The sequence below is a fragment of the Vulpes lagopus genome, chromosome X (genome assembly GCF_018345385.1).
Source record: "Vulpes lagopus strain Blue_001 chromosome X, ASM1834538v1, whole genome shotgun sequence".
NCBI lineage: Eukaryota > Metazoa > Chordata > Mammalia > Carnivora > Canidae > Vulpes > Vulpes lagopus.
Window position 1 is genome coordinate 91816914 of NC_054848.1, and position 20306 is coordinate 91837219.

Consider the following 20306-nt stretch of genomic DNA (forward strand, 5'->3'; position numbering starts at 1 on the left):
AGCAATTCAGTACTGCTAAGCCCAGTGGACATATCTCTTCACTTCTCTAACCTCTCTGCAGCAAAGACCACTGCTAGCCATTCTCTTTGAAAGTTTCCCTTTCTGTACTTTAGTAGTCTCTCCCAGTTGAGGACTATTCTCTTTTAGTCATCTCTGATGGCTCTTCCTCTTTACCTGCCTCTTGGGGTACTCGTTCCTAAAGTAAAACTAAAGCAGTGACTTACTCAGTAAAGGCAGACTCACACCACGTTAGAAGCAGCTGGCAGAATGAACATTTAAGCAGCCCAAGGATATTGTCCAAACGTTTTTTGGTTCTCGTGGAACAAGAATAGTGAACCATGATTTGATCTTCTTGGTGGGCAAAATAAAAGCATAAGGCTAATGAAGGCAGAAATGAGTATCCTTCATCCCCTTTCAAAATACCCAAGAGATTAATTCAGTATCAAAAGTTTAATTTCTCAAAATGAATAGCTATTTAGTAAAGCTAATAAATACACTTAGCTTCATACTTGAGTGATGTTGATATTTATTGACATCAATGCAAAACAAGCCAGGACTAAAAGTCGCTATTTGACAGGAACAAATATTGGTACAGTTTCCTTCCTGGAGAGGGTATGCACTCAGATCACGAGACCTAAGATTAAAACAAAGACTGGATTGTCAAGAACCAAACGGGTTAAATTTTACTTATTAATATAAAAACTGCTAAAGGCCAAAGGAGATGTTTAAAAATATTCTTTATGCTAAGCTCATGTAAGCAAACAAAAAAACTAAGACTAATCCTAAAACTTTAGGACATAGGATATAGACACGACATGACTATTTAAATTTTTGCACAGGCGAATACGTTATATCCTTCACTGTCCTTGTTCTACAATTACATGCTTTTGCATCTACACTACACAAAGTCAACAGTTATCACCAACAATGAATGTAACTAGATCTGAACAAGACTTCACAGTGACTCTGTTCCACTCAAATTAAAATTCAATCCAGGATTCAATAAAACCTTGCTTTTAGAACCAGCTGTCTTTTTTCCCCTCCTCGTGTCATACCTAATTAAGTCCTCACCTGACCTTTCCTGCCTGCAAATTGCAATGCATGTCCTCTCCCTCATCTTTGCCTGACACTTTAAAATTAATTTGTAGGAACTGCATAAAAAAATGAAATTGAACTTCCAACCCGAACCTGCGATCAGGTTCCTGCTTTGATGCAAAAAAACAAAAAACAGAAAACAAGAAACATACTCCTCTGCAGTGTACCCCACCAGCACAGCGATCCTTTCTCTCTCTCTACTCCTTTGCCCTGAAGGCACTTCTGGATTGCTTAATACATGCTCTTTGGCTGCCTAGACAGTCAGGACATCTAAGGCCTTTTGGACTTATCACTCCTCTCCTCCTTCTTTTCTATGGCTAATACCACTTTCCTGCTTTTTTTCTATTGCTGAATCTCCAGACTTGGTGCTGTCATCAGGTGGACAGAGTCGATTTCGGCTTCGAGCTCCTGGCTGGTAAAGCTGCATTGCTGGGCGATCCTGAAATAAAATTAAATGTTAATAACATGGTTTCTAAACATTTACAGGGGATTTTCAGAGTCATAAATTATATATTGATATATACCAAGAACAACTACAAGATCAAAAATGTGAGGGCACAGTACTTGACAGTGTTGATGGTTAATTTGCCTCTGCTTACTTCCTTTCCCCCATCTCCACATAAAAGCAACCATTTTGTAAGTATCATTTTATATGCCTAGGGTACGTCTGCAATAAATCTAATTTTCTTAACCATCTCAAGATGAACTAAATTAGCTTGAATTTCCTATACTTAGAAACCTCAGCCATTGCCTGTCTCTCTTCCCCATGAGTAAATGGACTTTAATATCCACTACCACATAAGAACAATTTTAGGAGTAAAACAGTAATAAAGAATGCAAAGTCTTACGTGGAGACCTCCCTGAAATTATGAGCTCAGACTCCATGCAACTTACCACAAACATGATTATTTCTTAATTCACATATAACAACACCCTACCTTGAGACTCTTTAGGTGGCATTTTAGATCTCAAATTCCTAAATAAGTCTCAATAAAGTCATCACATACCTCTGAGTTCAAATAACATATGTGGTTTATGACATTATGATCCTGGAAAACTTAGATGTATAGCCCTTTTTAGAACAACAAAAAATTATGTTGAGCCTTCCTTACCCTTCTCCCTGGTGTATGGAAGTTAGCCTTTTTAAAAAATATTTTATTTATTCATAGAGACGCAGAGATAGAGAGGCAGAGACACAGGCAGAGGGAGAAGCAGGCACCACGCAGAGAGAGCCTGACGTGGGACCCGATCCAGGGTCTCCAGGATCACGCCCCGGGCTGCAGGCGGCACTAAACCGCTGCGCCACCGGGGCTGCCTGTAAGTTAGCCTTAAAGCATTATTCACAACTGAATAATTCCGGCAAAATATTTCACTATTTTTATAAGATGAAATGTTGAAACAGGTAGGATTTCTGCATAGCATTTAAAGAAATGGATGATAGGGCTACCACTGTGCAAAGATGGGACAATGTAAACACCAACAAGGACAATAACTGATGATAAGTTGGAACACCAAATATTTCTAAATCCACAAATTATTATAGACAAAACCAAACTCACTGATTACCTAGATGTTGCTGGGACACCAACTCATTACTCTGAATGCTGGTCCATAAAGGGAGAGGATCAAGTATTTCTCTTGCCCTTCCTGTATAAACTGAATTTTGGGCTAAGAATTTTTTTATAATAGATGGATCAGGCTTATAATACCCGAACCTACTGACCAGGTGTTTTTTCAACTTTATCACCTTGAGAAATTTTAAATCTATAGAAAGGTTGCAAAACTTATACAATGAATACCTAATACCCTTCTCTTAAGATTCACAATTATGAACATTTTGTCACATGCTTCTTCTGTCTAACATGTACACATATATACATGTTATTTTTGCAGAACCATCTGTGAATAAGTTGCAGGCATCATGACCCTTATCCCTAAATATTTCAGCTTTGATATCTGAAGAACAAGGACATCCTGTTCCATAACCACAATACAATTGCTATATTGATCAGAACATTACACTAGAAAGACAGCCATATGTCACATCTTCCTGATATGATGCAATAGGAAGTACACAACACAATCTATAAAGTATTCTTTTTTTAAGATTTTATTTTTAAGTAATTCCTATACCAAACATGGGGCTCGAACTCACAATCCTGAGATCACAACCCTGGCTGAGCCAGTCAAGCATACACACCTCCATCTATGAAATATTCTTTTTCTAAAAAGACTTCTTTATTTGAGAGAGACAGTGCATGAGGAGGGGAGAGGGAGAGGGAAAGAGAGAAGCAGACTCTGCTAAGCTCGGAGCCTGATGTGGGGCTCAATGCCATGACCTCGAGATCATGACCTGAGCTGAAATCGAGAGTCTGACACTCTACCAATGAGCCACCCAGGTGTCCCAATCTATGAAGTATTTTTGCCAAAAATTGAGCATAAATATATTCAGGCCTGTAGGTGAGGAGCCACCTATTTTTATGAATAAAGTCTGATTGGCACACAGCCATACTCATTCTTTTACATATTATCTATGTCTGCCTTCCTACAGAGCTTAGTGGTTCTAGTAGAGACCATATGGCTCACAAGGCCTAAAATATTTACCATCTGGCCCTTTACAGAAAAAAAAAATCTGCTGACCCCTTTTCCTAGATATAACTCCTACTTTTCAAGGAAATACCTAAGATAGAGAAACATGTTAAATGATACCACAGGGATATAATTAGTCCATCCAATTTAGAGCCAATACCTCCTTCATGACAAACTGGGTTTCTGTAGCAAATAAATGGCAGGAAAATAAAAGGAGGGGAGATTGTTTAGATTAAAAGAGACTTAAGGATACAATACAATTTGTGGATCTTGTTTAGAGCCTATAAAGAAGTTAGTGAGACAATTGGGAAAAACACAGTAAGTAGGACATTAAGGAATTATTATCAGAGGATTTTTTTGGTAGGAAAATGCTATTTTTTTTGGTATGAAATGTTATTAAGAAAAATAATCTGTTTCTGGTATTGACATATTTAAAGATATGTTTAGGATTGGCCTGAAAATAATCCAGGGGTGCCTGAGTGGCACAGTTGGCCGAGTGTTCAGACTCTTGATTTTAGGTCAGGTCATGATCTCTGGGTCATGAGATCAAGCCCCATGTCAGACTCTGCACTCAGTGTGGAGTCTGCTTGAAATTCTCTCTGCCTTGTTCTTCGCCCCTCCCATTTGTGCTCTCTCTCAAAAAATACATAAATCTTTTTTAAAAAGAAAAGAATCCAGTAGAGGCAGGGATGGGGTAGAGAGGTTGGCTGTGAGCTGGTAATTGTTAAAGCTGGGTGATGAGTGTGTCATATTCTTTTCTGTTCTACTTTTGTGTATGTTTGAAATTTCTACAGTAAGTAAATAAAAGGCCCCAACCAAGACTGAAAAAAAGAGTTGCAGATAGTTCAACTTCCCTTAAAAAGTCTGTCATAAACAGTGAACTAACCCTTTCCTTTACACTTGCAAGAAAAGAAAAAAAATCCTCGTGAAAATAAACAGATATAATGAAAAGCGGCACCTTGTTTCTTATGCGATCTCTTTTAACCACTTCCTCTTTCTTTTCAGTTTTCTCTGAGCTGCCTACTGATTCTGTACTTTCAGTCTTCTTTCCTTTATCCCGAACGACTTCTTTCTCTTTTTTCATTTCTTCTTCCTTTCTTTTAAAAGCCTTCTCCTTCTCATAGCGTTCCTTCTGCCTTCGGCGCTCTTCTTCCTGCCGCTTCAGCCTCTCCCTCTCCCGAAGGATGCGCTCTTGGTCTCGCTCATAGTCCCGTTCCCTGTAGTCTCTGCCACTCTCCTCTTCGGGCCTGCATGGGAAACAGATCTGAGCTAGCACCCTCAAAGAATGGCTTGTCACACATGCAGGAGTGCTCTGATTAGGGCCTGACCACTACAGGGAGGTAGCACTTTGGGAACAGAGTAAAAAAAAAAAAAAAAAAATTCTAGCGTTTTGAGAAACAGTATTTAAAAAAAAAAAATCCTAGCGTTTTGAGAACAGTGTTTTTTTTAAAAAAAAGTGCACACCAGAAGTCCAGAAGTTATTCACCCAGACTGAGATGCTAGAATATTTTAAACTTTTACTCATCCTCCAACCCCTCATAATTCAGGTACAAGTCCAGGACGTGGCAGTAAAGCTACCTTGTAGAAACACGCTGAAAACAAGGGTACCAAAGAGCCCCCGACTACTGACCTCTTGGGTTTTTCATCTTTAGGTTCGCCATCAGAGCGCTTGGGCAGTGTACAACTCTGCCCACTGGCTCTTTCATCATTCAGATTCTCTTTGTCCAGTTTCTTGGCTTTTTCTCTTTTGTCTAATTCTTTTTCATCTCCTTTTTCTGGTTTCTTGAGTAGCTTTAAAGAGAACAAATTTATTCTTATTTTGAAAGGTGGGACATTCTCGTCTGATTCTACCACGAAAACCATATACTAAGTGTTTTCAATTTAGGCTATAGAAGGCCTCTTTCTGCAGGTACTCTTAAACTTACAGGTGAATAACTATTGCACAAGAGCAGTGATTGACTAAAAGGATGCTATTAATGTGAAAGTGTTATCCACTCAAAGTGGTTTAATCACTTGTGGCAATAGGATCAAGACTCCTTTGGCTTTAGATGGGTCAACCTTTCAGTGAACCAGGGCACACTTCCAAGTATGCCTTCAGTAGCAAACTAGCATATCGATATGACTTGATGAGAAACTATACCACAAATTTAAAATGCTAGGCAGATTACTGCTGGACTTGTAGTACTTGGAATGACAAATAACCTTTGTCACCAAAGGAGAGATCCATTGCAAGAATGATTTTGCCTTGAGCCTGAGAATAATATACATATGATGGTATAATCTTAATTTTCATGATTTAAAAATCCAAATACCTCATGGAACAGTGAAGTTCCATCTCTACTGAGCTGAACACTGCTCAATGTCACATATATATACATACATATGTACATACATGTGAGACATATATGACAGAATGCAATTCTAAAATGTGCTTTATCAAGTCCAAATTGCTAACAAAATAGTTTCTTACACCACTGCCACAAACCTCTCTAGAATACCCTCATGTATTGGATATTCAGAGAGATTTTTAGGCAAAGTAGAAGAATTTCAAGTCTCAGAGTGAAGGCATCATACAAACGGTTCATCTCAGGGTGAAGGCATAACACAAGTCACCAAGCAAAAGGCAAAGCACCACAAGACTTAAGCATGAAGTATTTCAGCACATAGCCACTGCAAATGGCAAGTCCAAACTACTAAGGAGGCACCAATGTAAAGTGAGGATTCCATGTGCAGGTTTCATTGGAAGTGTTCTTATTTTTCTAATGAACATCTTTGTTAGAAGCCAGGATGTTCATTACTCTATTAAGAACATTAATGAATGTTTCTAATATGGCTGGCTCTACCTTCTGCCTGGCTGATAGGAAAAGCAAGTCAGGTCACTTGTGGCATGGCAGAGAGAGATCACTAGAAGGACTTAAGATGGGAACCTTTCCACACCACTGCCAAGCACCTTATCGCCAATAACGAGCCCGGGAGAGCCTTGAGGGAACAAACCCTTAACCACACAAACAGCTTAATTTTGATGTGGTAAAAGGAGGAGACCCTGCCACCATCTCTGAGAGATTTTTTTCTGACTTTCTCTGAAGTATTAGGTACTAGTACTTCCTTAGGAAGTTTGTTGGAGCAAGAGCTGCTTAAGCCATGCCCTCAAAAGGGAATCAGTAAGGCTGGGATTTTTCTACAAGTTTTCTTCTTCCTACGTGTAATGTGTTAATCAGAATCTGCCACCCACAGATTCCCAGGTAGATGAAAGAAGGTAACATGGAGAATCATGTGAGGGGAAGCATGTAATACAGAATATTTATCCCTAAAACTCCCACAAGGCAGCCAGTTAGGAGAGGCACATGAAGAGAAAGAGCTGTTTAGGCATGGTTGTCCTCTAGCTGTATATTGAAGCTTCTGGGTACCCCGCAGAGCATCAGGAAGTCATCTGGGCCTCCTTCTCAAGTAGGAATTTAAAATGGCTCAGATTTTAAGAAGACTCAAGTCAGTTCTGAAAGAGTTTTCTATAGGTATCACTACCACCACCACCGAAAGGACTTATTAACTAAGACCTGTGTGTGTGACATGATACTAGGTGCTCTGTATCATGTACTTGGTCCTTACATTTTTCTGATTCACAGCTTGTAACAGAAACCTGTGTACCTGAAGACAGTGGAAAACAAACAGATGAGGCAACTTCATGTATCAAATATGAAGGAAAAGCTGAATAAAACCCATAATTCATGCCAGCCAGCCCTAAGCCCTTACTTATGAAGAACTGAGAGAATAATAATCCAAACATGGAACATTCTCAATGATAACGCAGATCTTCACTGAATTAATATCATGTAAATTACTTAATCTGTTTAAATTATCTGGAATTTTTAAAAATACTATTATTAGCATTATAGGAAATATTCCTATTGGTTTACCTCCCCCCCCCAAAAAAAACACAACAAAATCAAAAGACTATATTGACACCAACACAAGATGCATGCGTACTTAAGGAAGTAGATACGTGCAATTTTTAGCAACATGTGGTCAGTTTAAGTTATTTTCATACCTTAATCTTTGGTTCATCCTTTAATTTGTCCCTTTCTGGAACTCTGTCTATCTTCTTTAGCTTTTCTATATCTTTCCTTTTTCGTTTTTCTTCTTCTTTCCATTTCCTCCTCTCTTCTTCTCTTTGTCTTTTCCTTTCTATTTCTCGCCTCCTTCTTTCTTCTCTTTTTTCTTCTCTCATTCTCTGGAAAGAAAAATCAACATAAGCCTTCAAACAAGATAATCATCACCAAAAACTTAATCCCGAAGGTATGGTGGGCACCCACTAAATTGGATCGTCTTTCCTTCCTACTTTCTTTAAAATGGCATTCTACCTCTTTAACCCCCTTCCCACCCCAATGAGAATATGAGCTTAAAGGGCCTGCTAGTCTCAGAGTCTCCCACTGTTGCCTTGCTATATTTCCAGAGGCTTTCAGAAAATCAAAGGAGTTTCTCTGGAACGAGCTAAAGACTCTCTGGGTTCACTGAGTGAATCCTTGGTCCAACAACCAGACTGAAGGAGAAGGCCAGAGGGTGAGGCCAATGAGCCAAATCTTTAAAGAATAATGGTAGAAAAAGCAGCTATTCCTCCTCTAGGATCCCAATGCTCATATGTTTACAGACTATGAACCAATGAAATAAAAGTATTGAGAGAACTATAAAAACAAAAGGTTTACCTGCTTGTTTTTCAGGAAGCTCAAAAGTGGGGTTGTCTTTTTAGCTACATAAATGTAAACAGATTATTAATAATACTTATCAACCCCTAGAAAGGATTCCATTTTCTGACATTCCCTGCCAACCACCCAAGGTGGAGAAACTATACCCCTTAAAACAGTTCACAAGTACGTTATCAGAAAGAAGTTTCACAGTATTCTACTTCAATTCTGAAGGTTTAAAATACTTTTTTAAAAGTGAAGTAATTCTAATTAAAACAATTTCTTAATAATAGAATAATCCCCAGTGTCAGTGAGAATTGAGTGCAAAGGACATTCTCTTGTTTTACAGATGGAAATATAAATTTGTTCAACTGGAAAGAAATTGGAGGAAGGAGCTAAAAATATCTAATCTTTTGACCCCACCATTTCACTTCTGGGAATTTATTCTAAGGAAATTATCAGAGATGGGCTTATACTCTGCATTCATTAATAAAAACTGTTTTAGGGGTGCCTGAGTGGCTCAGTTGGTTAAACATCTGTCTTCAGCTCAGGTCAAGATCTCGGGGCCCCTCAAATAAATGAATAGATAAAATCTTTAAAAACAAAACCATTTTAGAAGAGTAATTCAATTTTCAATATTCTGAACAATGCAGGGTTTTTTTAAATGTTTTGAGGTTTGTTTTTTTTTTTTTTTTTGAGAGAGTGAGAGCAGGAAGGGGCAGAGGAAGGAGAGAGAATCTTAAGCAGGTTCCATGCTCAGTGTGAAGCCCAACACGGGGTTCAATCTCATGACCACTGATCCTGAGGATCATGACCTGAGCAGAAATCAGGAGTCGGATGATGAACCATGAACTGACTGAGCCACCCAGGCACCCTGCCTTGTAGTTAGCTTTTTGAAAGCATACTTCCTTTAGATAAATTCCTAGGAGTGGAAATCCTGGGTCAGGGGCTATGCTTGTTTAGAGTTGATAGAGGAGTGACCATTTATTACTAGAAGAGTGACAATGTACTACTAGAACCAATATCCAAATTAGACTTTCTCAAGAAATTTTCGATTTTGTAGTAACTAAATTTATCTTTTGATATTTTCAGTTCAATTTTTTTTTTCAGGAACGTGAGCTGTGTGTTACTAGAAAATACCAGTTGATCTTCAAAAGCTTACCAATATCTAAAGGTCCCATGAGTCTTCAGATTTTTTCTACTTATATATATGTGGCATTAAAATGGGTCACAGAGAATTTTTCCCATCTTAATGGATTTAATATAACCCTGTGAAGCAGGTATTATCACCTGCATTTTACAGTAGAAGAAACAGAGTCTCAGGGAAGTTAGTGCCTTCCCCATGGTCACACAGCTAACAAATGACAGAAGTGAGATTCAGATAGGTCTTCTGAGGAAAAAGCCATTGTCCTTAATTCCTGTTGCCCACTTACCTATTAATTCTCTATTTTTTGCTTCTATTTCCTCTAGCAGTGTCTCTGGAGTAGATGTCATTTTCTCATTATCTGCAGCATAACTTTCCAAAAATTTTCTATATTCTGGATCTAAATCATTGTTTAAATAAACAGAAAATATAGCAGACTTAAAAAAACTTTCTACATTATGGAAGATTAAAAATAAACCTAAACATACCCACTAGACTATTTAGGGCTTTATTGGTCCCTTACTCTCAGGACTCCTATTCCCTATACCCACTAAGGGAGTCTGATATAACATGGAGTCAGGGATAATCAGACACCACAGGAATGTTAAGTTGTAGTTATAGGGCCTTCACAGTATTACTGATAGCATGTAAGCAATTCCTGTACGGGTAAACCTCACTTTAAGTAAACCCAACATAGGAAAATCAGGTTTTCCAGAAAGGTAAATTGAGGTCCTAGATGTTGCACTGGAGCTGATGGTAATTCCTGGAGTTCTTTTTTAGATGCATTTGACATCAGAAAGGGCATCTGAGTCATTCCACTGCTTGTATTTGGAGTTTCTGTGTACCGTGGAGCAAATCATTGATCTAGTCTTCCAGATCTGAATCTATGATATAATCAGTAAGTACCCGTGTGTTCAATATTTTCCATGTTTTCCTTTATAAAATACCCACTGTGATAAATAATGGAAATCAAACTAGAGGATTCTAAAATATCAATCAGATATAAAACATTACAGCTAAGCTTTGATCCAGCATAACATCACACAGAGCTCAAAATCTGGATCCAGTTTCCTCTACATGGCAATTACTCCAGTTTTTTAGTTCTGGTATTCCAGTTCAATGTAATTACTATGTGTGCAGTTAACTGCATATTCAAAACCTAAAAAAATTTTACTGGCCACTTCAGCTATTTTATATTAAGTTACTTGAGTATAGAAATTTTTCCATCCCAGCTCTCAATGATAAACCTCCCCTCTTTATAAAAATGGAAACCAAAAAAAAAATCAGAAAATAGTATGAGACCTCAGAGAGTTGTACTTTGATACATCTCATTTTTCCCCATTGTCTTCTAATAAAAAAACCCAAGGTAATTTACTGCTCAATGGTCAACAATATATTGTTTGATGGTGGTGGAATGAAATGGCACTACCTGGAGAGAACGGGAATTCTACAGGAAGCCCACTTCCATTCTAACAATCAAACAAGGCTTTCATCAGTGAATTACATTTCTCATGAACGTTTTCTGTATGTTTTCCTATTTAAAAGAGTGGCATCTAATTAATTCCCACAAAGATAGTATTTTTTTAAAAAACCCAAGGCAATAGCATTATATAACTAGAGCTATACTGTACCATCATCGATAGTCCCAACTTTGGTATCTCTTTTCTTAGTCTTCTTTTTTGCAGCTTTTTGAAAAGGTGCAAATTCTACTATAGCAGGATATTCCTGACCTGTTTAGAAAAAATACCACACTTGCTATAACAAAAAAAAGTCAAAAATTGGATACAAGAGAGTCAACCCACCACTCTCTAGGCCTCCTTTGATGGCAGTCATCTGAATAGTCTCTCAATAGGCAGAAATCCCACGGGCACAACTAAAATCAAGGTGTTACCAAAGGAGCCCCAAATTTATACTGATAACATAATGAAAAGATATGACAGGGAAGTAAAATATTCGTTTAAATTCAACTTCTAAAGTGGGATATTTTGATTTGTGGGGGTAAAAAAATCTACAGATCAATTTTCATTTAAAAAATACATCAGAAATCTCTAGACTAGGCAAATCTATGAAGATACAAAGATTAGTGATTGCCTAGAGCTGGGCATAGTGGAGGAGAGTGGGGAGTGACAGCTAATGAATATGGGGTTTCTCTTTGGAGTGCTAAATGTATTCTAAGATTAGATTGTGGTGATAACTGCACAACTCTGTGAATGTACTAAAAACCAACGAACTGTACACTTTAAAAGGGTAAATTTGGGGGATCCCTGGATGGCTCAGCGGTTTAGTGCCTGCCTTTGGCCCAGGGCGTGGTCGTGGAGTCCCGGGATCGAGTCCCACATCGGGCTCCCTGCCTGGCACCTGCCTCTCTCTGCCTGTGTCTCTGCCTCTCTCTCTGTGTGTGTCTCTCATGAATAAATAAATAAAATCTTTATAAATAAATAAATAAATAAATAAATAAATAAATAAATAAATAAATAAATAAATCTTAAAAAGGGTGAATTTTATGACATGTGAATTATATCTCAATAAATCTGTTATTAAAAAAATACACCAGGAGACACCAAAAGCACAGGCAATAAAAGTGAAAATAGATAAATTGAATTACATCAAAATTAAGATATTCTGTGCATTTAAGGACAAAATCAACAGAGTAAAAATGCAACCTACAGAATGGGAGAAAATATTTCTAAATCACTTATCTGAAAAGGGGTCAATATACAGAATATATAAAGAACTCCTACAACTCAATAACAACAAAAAATTTTAAAAATGTTCAAAGGACTTGAATAGACATTTCTACAGTGATATACAAATGGCCAACAAGCATACAAAAAGATTAAAATATTACCTTACTTAATCATTAGGGAAATGCAAATCAAAACCACAGTGAGATATCACCTCACACCCATTAGAACGGTAGCCATTAAAGGAAAAAAACAGAGTATCAAGTGTTGGCAAGGCGTGGAGAAATTAGAACCCTCGTACATTATTGGTAGGAATGTAAAATGGTGTCGCTGCTATGGAAAATATAGTGTTCCTCAAAAAATTAAAAATAGAATTACCATATGACCCAGCAATTCCACCTTCGGGTATATATTCAAAAAGAAGTGAAAGCAGAGACTTGAACAGTTATTTGTACACCCACATTCATAGGAGCATCATTCCCAATAGCCAAAAGGTGGAAGCAACTCAGATGTCCCTCAACAGATAAGTGGTTGAAATGTAGTGTGTGTATGTATATACACACACATATATATATATACACACATATACATATACATATATGTATATATAATGGAATATTACTCAAGTTTAAAATGGAATTTCTGACATACCCTACAACATGGATCAACCTTGAGGACATTATGCTAAATAAATAAGCCAATCTTAGAAATGGGGATTTATTGTTTAATGGGTATAGAGTTTCAGTCTTGCAAGATAAACAAGTTCTAGATATTGGTTGCACAACAGTGTGAATGTACTCAACACTAAACTATACACTTAAAATGATTAAGAGGGTAAATTTTATTTATATGTATTTTACCACCTTTAAAAAACAAACTAAAAAAGGAATCAGGTAGTAACATATGCAGTAACACAAATGAATCTTAAATATGCTAAGTAAAAGAGGCAGTCACAAAGGCTACATATTGTATGATTCTGTTTATATGAAATGTCCAGAAGAGGGAGAAGGGAAGATGACTACTAAAGGTTAGGCTTCTTTTCGGAGTAGTGAAAACATTCTGGAATCACACAGTAGTGATGGTTGTACAACTTTGTGAATATACTAAAAACCACTGAATTTTAGGTCATGTGAGTTATATCTCAATACAAAAAACCAAGTGACTGCTGGAAAAAGGAAATACTCCAGATCCCTGCTCTAGAATAATGTCATGAAAAGTATAAAATACTATTTTTGGCATATAGACATAAGCCAGAATAGAATAAGTAGAAATGACCAGAAGACATCACAAAGTCGTACGGAGGAAACATGATTTTGGAAATCCTAGTGAATGCAGAATCATATTAGCATATTTACTGGTCTATTAGCTTATTTACTGGTCTAGGAATAGATAAACAAGACTGAAGCAGAAGGAATCGTGGAAGAGAGGCTGAAAAAAAAAGAACCCAGAAGTGAGGCCTGGCTCTGAAGGACTCTGACTACCAGGCTAAGGAATTTGGACTTTTTCCCCTTGCAACTGCTATCTGAAATCACTATTTTCAAAAACATTAATTTCACGGCAATATAACATTACTGAATTATACAAAATATAATGACTGAATTATACAAAAGTGGGGGAAAAAGGAAAAATCTGTAAGCTTAGAGACAGTGGTTGTCTAAGGAATATGAGGGAAGGACACAGTGTGAAAGTATAAGTAGATGAACGAGATATTAAATAAACAATTAACTGACAAGATTTATCACTTCTTTAAATATAAGGGATAAAATAAAGCAGAAAAAGTTTAAACACAACTCAGATTTCCAGGAACGTATTGCTATCTGCTGGAATAAAGCTGGAGTGGAGAAGTAAATGCTTTGGGGAATGAGAGGGGTGGGGATTGATAAAAGCTGGTTAAACACAGTGGCAATCCTTCAACTTTACTGGTATATTCCCTGACAAAGATTTCACTTTTACCAACTTAGAATACTGAGAAACAGCCCAACAAAGAGACATATCATTTACCTGTGATCACAAGCCTAAAGAAAAGTGGCAAATGGCAGCTTGGACGTTCTCTGGCTACGTGTTGCAAGTGGCAGATAATAAATAAAAAGAGCTAAGACAGAAGTTTTTCTTCCCTATAGACTCCTGGATACAAAGTGGGAGATCATCAAGTTTGATGTTTTAAGTACAAATACAAATTAGAATGTTGAACAGTATTCCAACTGAGAATTACTGGCTTAAAGGATTTAAATTAAAATAAATCAATCAATGTTGGTCCTTGAAGCAAAATGACAAGTAAATATTTAAAATGTGCCATACAAGTTTATAGAGTCATTTATCAGTATTACTGCTGAAACTAGTAAATAGTCGAAACAACACATCATCTAATCCAGGGCAAAAAAATTTGCCGGGAAGAGTAAAACAGTGGCAATTTAATTCAGTTGATCAAAGTACAGAAATAACAGGTTAATAAAAAATACCCAAGGGCTGTGAAAAGTCACTCATCTGTTTATAAGACTGCAATAAGCTCAGCAAATGTGTAAAACTCTTCAAATGTTGCACATTTTATCACCCAGAATTTTAGAAAAGCTAAGAAGGCACTGAGAAAACACCGTGATACACACATTGTCTTAAACATACAAATGACAAAGAAACTCCCCTTCAGTTACAAGGACTCACCTTTATTGTCAAGGAATACATAACCATCAAAGCGATCCCTGAACAAAATAATGTCCTCTTGGTTTTTAAAGTTGATGTATGCTCTGGCATACATATGAGGATACAGACTGCAGAGAGGAAAGCAATTATGTAAATGTGCTTGCAGGTGTCTGGCTGAATTACAAGTATGCATATATTAAAGAGACAGGTTCAAAAATCAAATGGAAAACAGTAGGATAAAAAAAGAATGGAAGATAATTTTTCATTTACCCCCGCCCTCTTTTATTTATTCATTTTACCTAGTATCATTAGAAAAAAACTCAAAATAATCATGCTCCGGCATAGGCTGAAGGTGTTCCTGAAGCTGCTCCTTGGTCAAAGTGGGAGGTAATCTCCGAATTACCACCTTAAGAAATGAATAAGGAAGATAAAATTAGTACAATCAATTTTGTCATACCTGAAAGAATCACCGTCCCTGAAAATAGACGGTCTTTACAAGACGGCTCACTTGTAAAAACCCAGTAAAAAATTATTCTAATGCTCAGAATTAATTAAACATAATAATAATGCTGTTTTTTATAAACTCTTTAGGAGAACTGCACGGAGCAAGGAAAATCTTAGGTTCTGTTAAGCGGAAGCCCAGCAGTTTACTAGGTTTTCACATCATTTTCTAGCACCCATTTTTTCAATAGATGTATTAGCACGAAATTAGTAGACTAACCCTGGTCTTTCTGGGTGCCATGAACATTTGACTTATTCTCTCCCTAACACATCCGACACATCCTAAAACAAAATCCTTCCTCATTCAGCGTAAAGAATTCAAAACTCTAAAGAATACTAAAAGTTCCCTTATTGCTCCCCAACCATTAATCCCCCCACTCTCGCTCAAGTCGCCTCCATTAATACTCTATCATAAACTACTCCCACTCCTGATGGCCCCTTTACTGTTTAATAATTCCCTCCCAATTAACCTTTTAATTCCTCATTCTCTTTACTATCGCTCCCCCTCTATCCTCTCACAACTCTGACCTAAACCTTCACGTCTGGGAATCGCCCCCTTTTCCCTCACTCGCACCCTGGAGATTGGCCAAGAGGGGCTCCCCCCATCTCGAGCGAATGGATGAAGTCAGGGGGACGCGATTTTCACTCAGGTGAAGAAGCAGAAGGGCGGACTGGGAGAGGAAGAGGGCAGCCCGATTCCCAACCATCCTCGCGGGTGGCGGACCCGTCCCGCCCTCTCCCGGGCCAACAGCCGGCCAAGCACCTTGCTCAGCGCCTCTTTCTTCTCTTTATTTCGATCCTGTTTATCGTCCCCTTTGGCGCTGTCCCCCGAAGCCCCACCGGCGCTGCCTGAGGCCCCCGGGGGAGTCAACAGGGTTACTCGCTTCTCTTTAGGCCTATGCTCCTTCTCCTCCTTCATGGCCACGGCTTCGCTCCGCACGGCGGCTGCCCGGCCTGAACGCCGCTACGCCGGGCACCTACGACGCCCAACCCACTCCCGTCGAGCTCCGCCCCCAACAAACGCCCCTAGTGATAAGCCAGGCCCCGCGTTCCATTGGGCCCCGCCAGGATCTCGCGAGGCTTCAGGGCGTCAGGCTTCCTTTGATGGAAAGGTTTTAGCACCTGGTCTTTACTTCCCGCCTGCAGAATCTGCGCACCGCCCAATCCCCTCGCGGCCCAGACTCCCTCGGGGCCTCTCATCTTACGTCAGTAACCACTCCGCCATCTTGGCGAGAACGACTCTTTCGCGAACTACAAGTCCCGGCGTACAAAGTAGTTAGCCGCTTCTGTTGGGGCGTTCTGGAGCCTTAGATCTCTCAGCGTCCCTGCTTGTAAGTAAATGGAATCTTTACTCTTGAAAGTTTAGTGTTTTTCAGTTCAAAAGATAAGTTCTGCCAAAAAAAAAGTAAGTTCTGTAGGCTTCGTTTTCCTCGGGTAACCCGATGTTAGCCAAAGTTTACCTCAGTGGGGGAACGACTTGTATTCTCTTTCTTTCCTTTTAGACTTGTATTTTCTATTATTGACTTTAAAGTGCACTTTCGGAAACTGGAATTCCTTTTCCCCTGCATTGGTTAGGATTCACAGATACTTAATACCATTCACTGATACTTAAAGGAGCAGTATGACCAAAATGTATGAGATTAGTTTTCCTTATCCTTTTTTTGAGCGAAAGGATTTTGTCGTGGTACTCACGCCTCACGACGGGGGGAGAAAATAAAGTATTACTCAACTTGCATTAGAAGGATTTACTCTTTCTCCCCCGCTTTGAAGACTAATTATTCATTTTCTTATAATAGCCCCAAACTGGAAACCATTCAGATGTCTCATCTGACGAATGAACAAAATGTGGTACATTCATAGAATGAAATAATACTCAGCGATAAAAACGAACTGGTATGTCTTTCAACGTGAATGATCTCAAAATAATTATGCCGAGTGAAAAAATCCAGACAGAAACAGGGTGCATTCTGTACAATCTTCTGTGAAATTCTGGAGACGGTAAAACTCAGTAATAGAAGGCATATCGATGATTGCCCGGGTACAGGGGTGAGGAGAAGGGATTGACTGCAGAGAGACTCCAGGAAGCATTTTGGAGGCTTGAAAATGCTCTTTGTCATGGTTTTAGTGGTGGTTGCATGACTGCACACATTTGTGTAAACTTGTTGAATTGTACACTTAAAATTGGTGAATGTTATTTTAAGTAAATTAAACTTCAGTAAAGCTCAGCCCCTCAAATTTAAAACAATGCAAAATTTGAATTATTTCCCTAAATGATAAAGTGCTTGTATTTCATGAAGTCAAAGGTATCATTGAATCTAAGACCACCATTATTTTACATACCAAGGAAGAGAAAAACACTGCCAATTGAACTATGACACACCATCAATTTTAAGACCCATCCTGATTTTGAAGGTGTTAAAATATGAAAAACAAATGTCAGAATCAGTTGAATATATTATTTCTGTATTATGTGCAGTTAAGGAAAAAGGAAGAGAAATGGGAGAGAAGGGCAAATGATAAGCTAGAAAGATACCCACAAGGGGCAGAAATCAAGTTAAGGATGCAATAGAAGCCCAAGACAGGAAGTTGGCTCAGAGCCAAAGACCCATCTTTGCTGACATGTGGAATATATTACTCAGACTCTGTTCTTAAATTTTTCTCAACCTCTCTTGCCAAGTATATGCCTGATTCCTCTTGCCAAGACTGTTTCTCTGTATTTGAGATCTGTTACTCCTGTCTCCAGTATCTGCCTGTTCTTACAAGCCTAGCTTAAGTATCTGCCTCTACATTTACATATTGGTGTCTGCCTCTGTTTTGGAGTGCTGGCTAGCTTTTTTTTTTTTAAGATTTATTTTTTATATTTGAGGAGGGAGAGGGGCAGAGGACAAGGGAGAGAGAGAGGCTTAAGCACGGAGCCAGACGAGGGCCTCCATCTCACAACCCTGAGATCACAACCTGAGCCTAAACCAAGCATCAGACAGGCACTTAACTGGCTGAGCCACCCAGGCACCCCGGAGTGCTCGCTAGCTTTAAACCACCAGCTGTATGTCCGCTGTGAGAGTTGAGTGTTCCAGAGCTCAATCCTTAGACCTCTTTTCTATCTACACTCACTCCTTTGTTAATTTCATCCATTCTTTTGGCTTTTCTCTCTTCACTGCCAACTTCGAAATTTGTATCTCCAGCCCATACCTCTCCCCAGAATTCCAGACTCGTATCCAGCTGCCTGTTTGATATTTCCACATAGATGTCTAACATGTTCAGGTTCCCTAAACTCGTCCCAAACTGAACACTTGATCTTTCCCCACACCGACTATATTAGTTTCCTATTGCTGCTGTAACAAATTACCACAAATTTAGCAGGCTAAAATAATACACATTTATTATCTTCCAGTCCAACAGGGATCTCACTGGACTAAAATTGAGGATTGAATTTCTTGCTTGGAGGCTCTAGGAGAGAATCTGGTTTTTGACCTTTTCAGAGTGTTAAGGCTGCTCATATTCCTCTTCTCAGGGCCCCTTCCTCCATCTTCAAAGCCAGCAACATGGCATCTCTCTCTGACCCTACTTTATCTACCTCCTTTTCACTCCCTCTTCTACTGACCCCTTCCACTTTATTTTTAGAGAGGGAGAAGAGGAGGGACAGATGGAGAGAATCTTAAAAAGTATCCACACCCAGCACAAAGCCCAAGACGTGGGGCTCAATCTTAGGACCTTGAGATCAGGACCTGAGCTGAAACCAAGAGTCGGACACTTAACTGACTGACCCACCCAGGTGCCCCCTCCTTCCACTTTTAAGATCCCTGTGATTATATTGTTCTGAATAATCCAAAATCTCTCCCTATGTTAATGTCAGGTGATTAGCTACCTTAATTCCCTCTGCCACATATTTTATGTTAAACAAAATTCAGTTGAATAAATTTGAACATCTAATTGGTTTTGTTAGGGGATTCGTGAATTGGCAGCATCCCATCTAGCAACTAGAAAGTTGCTCAGAAGAGCTGTACAAAAGGAAGGTTTTTTAAACAGGAGGGCAGCGCAAGGAAGTTATTAGCAAAAGGAAAGAAATGATTGTTTGAAGCCCTGACTTTCTTTCTTTTTTCTTTTATTTTCTTTTCTGACTTCTTTCTGAGAGGAAGGAAAGGTAGGGTGTTTATCATACAGATTATCTCACTAATGCTGATCAGGAAATTTCAGCTGGACTGTTAAAAGGCCACATTCCTGGGATAGGTTGAACTAGAATTAAGTCTTGGTTTGCTGTTGTGGGTCTGTCTCAGGGTGATTCCTTTTGTTGTTTTTTTTTTTTTTTGAACACATAGTCACAGGTTCTAGGGATTAAGGTGTAGATAACTTTTGGGGGGGCATTATATTGTCTACCACACACTGTAAAGTTTCTTTTTAATCTTTTAATTAAGGTATAATGCATAATACAAGTACACAAATAATAAATATACAACTTGATGAATTGCTAGCACCACCCATTAATTTTGCCTATTTAGAAGTTTATGTAAACTGAATTACATGGTGTGTACTCTTTATGTCTACCTTCTTTCTCTAAACATTAATGACTATGAGATTCATTTATATTCTCATGTGTAGCTTTAAATTGTTCGTTTTCATTGCTGTATAATATTCCATCCTATGAGTCTATCACAGTGTATCCATTTCACTATTTGGGGTACTGCTCTGAATATTCCAGGACATATCATTTGGTGATCAGATGTATGCATTTATATTGGATACATACCTGGCATTGGAATTGCTGGACCATAGAGTAAGCATATGTTCCACTATTTTTTTAAGATTTTATTTATTTTTTTTGAGAGAGACAGAGAGAGAGAGCATGCACATGCACAAGTTGGGGAGGGGCATAAAGAGAAGCAGACTCCCCACTGAGCAGGGAGCAGAACACAGGGCTCAATCTCAGGACTCTGGGATTATGACCTAAGCCAAAGGCAGATGCTTAACCCAACTGAGTCA

At 38.5% G+C, this 20306-nt stretch overlaps 2 protein-coding genes across 6 annotated transcripts in view; one reads left to right on the top strand and one right to left on the bottom strand.

The window, feature by feature from the left end:
• Window positions 1-20306, top strand: part of LOC121482820 (protein SET-like) — a 41663-nt gene that overhangs the window by 8757 nt on the left and 12600 nt on the right. Inside the window, exon 1 of one of the 3 annotated variants that reach the window (XM_041740718.1) lies at window positions 16566-16660. The exons of 1 other annotated variant lie outside the window; for it this stretch is intronic. The gene's annotated coding sequence lies outside the window, so the exon portion shown is untranslated. Of the gene's footprint in view, window positions 1-16565; window positions 16661-17134; window positions 17223-20306 lie in introns of those variants that run through there. One more of the 3 variants, XM_041740719.1, reaches the window with a different exon arrangement.
• UPF3B (UPF3B regulator of nonsense mediated mRNA decay) lies at window positions 510-16458 on the bottom strand. 3 transcript variants are annotated; one of them, XM_041740711.1, is made up of 12 exons: window positions 16093-16458; window positions 15128-15234; window positions 14850-14956; window positions 11139-11237; window positions 9797-9907; window positions 8385-8428; window positions 7730-7912; window positions 7291-7329; window positions 5315-5475; window positions 4643-4931; window positions 1427-1534; window positions 510-634 (listed from the first exon to the last, which is right to left on the bottom strand). In XM_041740711.1, exons 1-12 carry the CDS (start codon window positions 16246-16248, stop codon window positions 626-628), a joined length of 1413 nt encoding a protein of 470 aa, XP_041596645.1. In that variant the 5' UTR covers window positions 16249-16458; the 3' UTR covers window positions 510-625. The 3 variants fall into 3 exon arrangements, with proteins under 3 accessions (XP_041596645.1, XP_041596644.1, XP_041596646.1); XM_041740710.1 differs by having other exon boundaries at window positions 510-1534; window positions 16093-16456; XM_041740712.1 differs by lacking the exon at window positions 7291-7329 and having other exon boundaries at window positions 510-1534; window positions 16093-16453.

What these genes read in the sequence shown, in the direction of transcription:
- UPF3B (XM_041740710.1), bottom strand. Translation starts at nt 16,248, where the DNA reads ATGAAGGAGGAGAAGGAGCATAGGCCTAAAGAGAAGCGAGTAACCCTG. An exon ending in AAGCTGTGAATCAGAAAAAT is followed by an intron (nt 5,476 to 7,290) that starts GTAAGGACCAAG and finishes TTCTCTTTAAAG; the next exon opens with CTACTCAAGAAACCAGAAAA. An exon ending in AAAGATGAAAAACCCAAGAG is followed by an intron (nt 4,932 to 5,314) that starts GTCAGTAGTCGG and finishes TTTCCCATGCAG; the next exon opens with GCCCGAAGAGGAGAGTGGCA.